Source organism: Selaginella moellendorffii, unplaced genomic scaffold, assembly GCF_000143415.4.
Source record: "Selaginella moellendorffii unplaced genomic scaffold, v1.0 SELMOscaffold_35, whole genome shotgun sequence".
Lineage (NCBI taxonomy): Eukaryota > Viridiplantae > Streptophyta > Lycopodiopsida > Selaginellales > Selaginellaceae > Selaginella > Selaginella moellendorffii.
In genome coordinates this window covers 280,974-285,611 of record NW_003314296.1, presented here as the reverse complement: position 1 = coordinate 285,611, position 4,638 = coordinate 280,974, and the positions used below count along the sequence as shown (strand labels likewise).

The window sequence follows — 4,638 nt, the reverse complement described above, 5'->3', positions numbered from 1 at the left end:
TAAGGTAGTTATTTGTTTTTATTTATTTGTATTGTTCACCAAAAGATCCAAATCTATTATGGGATCAATTCAAAATTGATATTTCTGAGGATATGCTATAAATGATATAAACTATTTTGATATTGCTTTATTCGATATTAACTCAAAATTTCAACTACACAATAAATCCAATTCTGATTTTGATTTACCACTCCCATAGTTACAAACACAGCAAGGATCCCGGTTGTGTTCACTGTGTTTCATGAACACAGCCATGGTTCATATTCCCACAGTCGTGTTCATGAATAGAGTATATTGTTGCGAACACGGGCCATGATCCCAGCCGTGGTTGCCAAGATCACAGCCTGTGTTTGTAACACGATTTAAACTCTTAGGGTGCATGCAACAATCTCTTGTATTTCCTCCAAACTCTCGATCTTATTCACTGCTATTGCCACAGCCGATTCTAGTAGCGCCACAGCTGCTGCTACCACTGCCGATTCTGGTAGTGCCGCAGCCATTGATTCTGAATCCAGCATACTGCAGGTGAAAGCATCCTTCTTCACGGTGGTGGGACGAGGTAAGTGTGCTTGAGAGGATTATGCAAATATTGCACAATAGTGAACAAGCTCAATGGTGTTGATTGTGTGTGAGCTCATATATTGGGAGAAGGCCTAGGCAGCAGGGATATTGTGAGTTGCCCCCTTATCCCAGGTAATAAGAAGGTAGAGTTAATTAATATGCAAAAGGTTATTGACTTTGAGAAAGGCACAAGGGGGAAGAAATAGCTAAATATAGAACTTTTTAGTGGCAGTGGTATCATCCTAGGCAACTGGAAGTGGCTACTTTTCCTCATTGTTTAGCAAGTAGAGCCAAGTCTATATTGTAGATTTGATGGATCCAAAGTGGAAGAGTTGAGTTGATACAGCGATTGGAAGGTTTTTCTGGAATGAACACATTTCATTTGTGAAAGCTCAATCCTCTTACTTCCTCAATATGATCTAGGAAGTGTGAGACACAAAATCCCTAGGCCCCAAAGTAGAGCCGGAAAGGGCGCCACGTGGTAGTGGCCGAAGCGAGAGCCAAACGAGCGTAACACGTTTGGACCAAAAGCTCCGACTTGAAAAGTCAAGAGCGGGAGTGGAACTCCCAACGAAGTGCTCGAGGAACGAGCACGAAGCGAGCAAAAGGCGAGGCTCCAAAAAGGGACCCAAAAGGACCAACACATGACACGTGGGAGTGTCCGAGATGGACTCGAGTTGGAGTCCGAAGTGGAGTCCGAGATGGACCCGAGTTGGAGTCCGAAGTGGAGTCCGAGATGGACCCGAGTTGGAGTCCGAAGTGGAGTCCGAGATGGACCCGAGTTGGAGTCCGAAGTGGAGTCCGAGATGGACCCGAGATGGAGTCCGAGATGGAGCTGATAGTGGAGTCCGAGGTGGACCCGAGATGGACCCGAGTTGGAGTCCGAAGTGGAGTCCGAGGTGGACCCGAGATGGAGTCCGAGATGGAGTCCGAAGTGGAGTCCGAGATGGACCCGAGATGGAGTCCGAGATGGAGTCCGAGATGGAGTCCGAGGTGGACCCGAGATGGACCCGAAATGGAGTCCGAGATGGAGTCCGAGATGGACCCGAGATGGAGTCCGAGATGGAGTCCGAGATGGACCCGAGATGGACCCGAGATGGACCCAAGATGGAGTCCGAGATGGACCCGAGATGGAGTCCGAGATGGAGTCTGAGATGGACCCGAGATGGACCCAAGATGGAGTCCGAGATGGAGTCCGAAGTCGAGACCGAGACCGGGACCGAGACCGGGACCGAGACCGAGACCGAGACCGAGACCGAGACCGAGATCGGGACCGAGACCAAGACCGAGGCCGAGGCCGAGACTGAGCCCGAGCCCGAGTCCGAGTCCGAATCCGAGTCCGAGTCCGAGTCCGAGTCCGAGTCCGGAGCCTGAGAGGGTGAAAGCCCAAAGCGTTCGTCTCCCAGACCCTGGGGGGTTTGGTGAGCTCCAAAAGTATAGTAGGGGGAGGACTGCAGTGGAGCCAGTTTGGCCAGGAAAGGCCAGTTTGGCCCAGGAAGGCCGGACCCAGTGTTGGGTGATGAGCTGCCCACTGGGAAGTCCAAGACTAGAGTGAACACGGACCGAAACATGGGGTAGCTTGGTGAAGTGTTCAAGAGCTGGCTTTAGTTCCCCCGGGAGATCGACTGGCCGATGCTCCCAGTCCAAGTGTGGGTGGCACTACCTACTTGGATACCTGGTGTGGCTCAACAGAACCCGCTCTAAGCCCATGGCTAGAGCACCCAAGGGCAGAAGGCGAGGAGAGTACCCAGGTGGCTCGCGTAAGGCCACGGTATTCCGAAATGTTGTCCCAAAGGCCCAGACTGTGGAAAGGAAGAGGAGCAGTCCTCTGGGGCAGTGACCAAGGACACAGTCGTGTGGTGAGGAAGTCCCAGAGGACCGTGGGACTTAGTGGTCGGGCCTATGAGTCTCGATCCAGTGGCAGTGTTGGCAAACACGGCCAGGGGCAGAAAAGGGCTTAGTGGGGACTGACAGAGGGATATTGGGGAAGGCTATTCCCCTTGTCGGTGGGCATCCTAAGGATGCTAAGGAGTGGATCTGAGATGACCACTCACGGATGGTTTGCCTAGTCTTGGAGAGCCAAGACGGTGATGCAAGTGGTATTGGACCACCAGTGTGGCAAAGGTGATTGGGCATGGCTTTAGCGTAACGGGCTGTTATGTCGGTGGTACCTTTGAGTGTCGGTCATGGGATTGGACACGTGGAGCACTTGGACCAAGTGCAAATGTTGAGTGGCATGGATGCCATTCTTGGGGTTAGCAAGTCCCAAGTCCTGGATTGGACTTATGGAGGTTGTGAATGAAACTCCTCCAAGTGGTCAGAGGTGTGGTTAAGTGACTAAAGTAGAATGGAAAATTTAGTCGCTTACAGGAAGTTCCTAGACATAGTGTGCTTTATGCACCACCAAAATATGATGATCTTCAGGAGAAGCTTTTGTTGAAAGAGAAGGGATTCATTGATGCTGAGATGGCATCCATGAAGAAGTAGTGGGAACAGAGGGGTGTAACCATATGCATAGATGGGTGGACAGATAGGAGGAATCGGCATATCATAAGGCTTGTGGCATATAATCAAGGACAGGTAGCTTTTTTGAAGGCTATTGATATTTCCTTAATAGGAAAAATAATTGAGAATACTTTGTGTTGTTGGGAAGAAGGCATTAGCATTGTGGGTGCAAAGAATGTTTTCATGGTAGTAACAAATGGGGAAAATGCGAACAAAGCAACAGTAGCAATTCTGAAATAAAGGTACCCAAAGATTCAATGGGCAACATGTTTTGCCCATTTTTTAAACAATGTGTTAAAAGACTTCAATAAACTTCCATGGATGGTAATGCTTCTGGAGTGAGGAAAGGTTTTGGTGAGCTTTGTCAAAAACCACTCTCATATGGTGGCACTCCTAGCAAAGTTTACTCACAAGCAAATGCTATGCTATTGTGATATGAGGTTTGGCTACAACTTTATTATGATAGAGAAGATGGTGGACCTTCGGGAAGCTGTACAATAGATGTTCATATGCCTTGCATACAAAGCAAAGCTTGAGTTGAAGACAAGAGTAGGCAGAGATAGTTATGAAACCATTTTTGATGACCATTTTTGGGAACAAGTTAAGGACATGTTAGAGGTGTCCAAGGATGTTATGTTGCTACTTCGTCTTGTGGACAGTGATATACCTGCAATTGAAAAAATATATAAGTGTATGAATAGATTGGATGCAAATTTAGAGGAAGGACAGTCAGATTATAGCAGGTACATGGAACTTTATCAGATTATGTCTAACTGGTGGCATGAGTATCACTCGCTCATGCACTCGGTGGCATATATGCTAGACCCCGAGTTTCAAAAGCATGAAAAACATGCTAATAGAGAAGTCATGAAGGATTGGAATGCTTATCCATTGGCCATGTTTACATCCAGTGAAAGGGACGTGATATGGGATGAGCTTTTAATTTATAGGAGGATAGGAGGCATTTTCAACTCGATTGATGCTAAAGCTGATCGCACTAAGAAGGGAGTGGTATGTTGGTGGGAGGACTATGGTTATGAAATTCCAGCTCTTCAAAAGTTGGCCATTCAAGTTCTAAGTCAGGCATGCTTGTCATCCTTGGTGGAGAGATTGTTCAGCACTTTCAAGCATGTGTTTTCAAAGAAGAGGAACAGACTTACTATGGACAGAACAACAGATCTAGTTTTTGTGGCTTGCAATAGTAGGTTGTTAACTTGCAAAAATGACCATGACTACAACAAGTTTGTGAGCTACAAAGTACTAGAGATAATTCCTCATCTGGAAGATGAGCTTGAGTCAAGAGCTCGTCTTCTAGATGAGGAATTGTGTCTAGTACTTTGTACTAGAGGAAGATGGTTATGATGTTGAAGATTGTGAGGTTGAAGATAATGATGATTTGTAGGCTATTTGAGTATAATAAAAATTAGCATATTCCTAAAATAAAAAATAGAAATATTCTTAAAATATTCACTAGAATATTTGTGAGCCATCATGAGTCATGATCATGTTCTGTGGTCGGGTTCCTGAAATCTAAGGCTCATGTTCTTGAAATCTAAGGCTTGTGTTTGTGTT

At 46.6% G+C, this 4,638-nt stretch overlaps 1 protein-coding gene across 1 annotated transcript; it reads left to right on the top strand.

Moving 5' to 3' along the window:
- Nucleotides 1-312: 312 nt before the first annotated feature.
- Nucleotides 313-4,428, top strand: LOC112349025. Its single transcript, XM_024682598.1, has 3 exons — nt 313-346; nt 440-559; nt 3,668-4,428. The coding sequence occupies exons 1-3, from the start codon at nt 313-315 to the stop codon at nt 4,426-4,428; spliced, it is 915 nt and encodes a 304-aa protein (XP_024538366.1).
- Nucleotides 4,429-4,638: the final 210 nt, after the last annotated feature.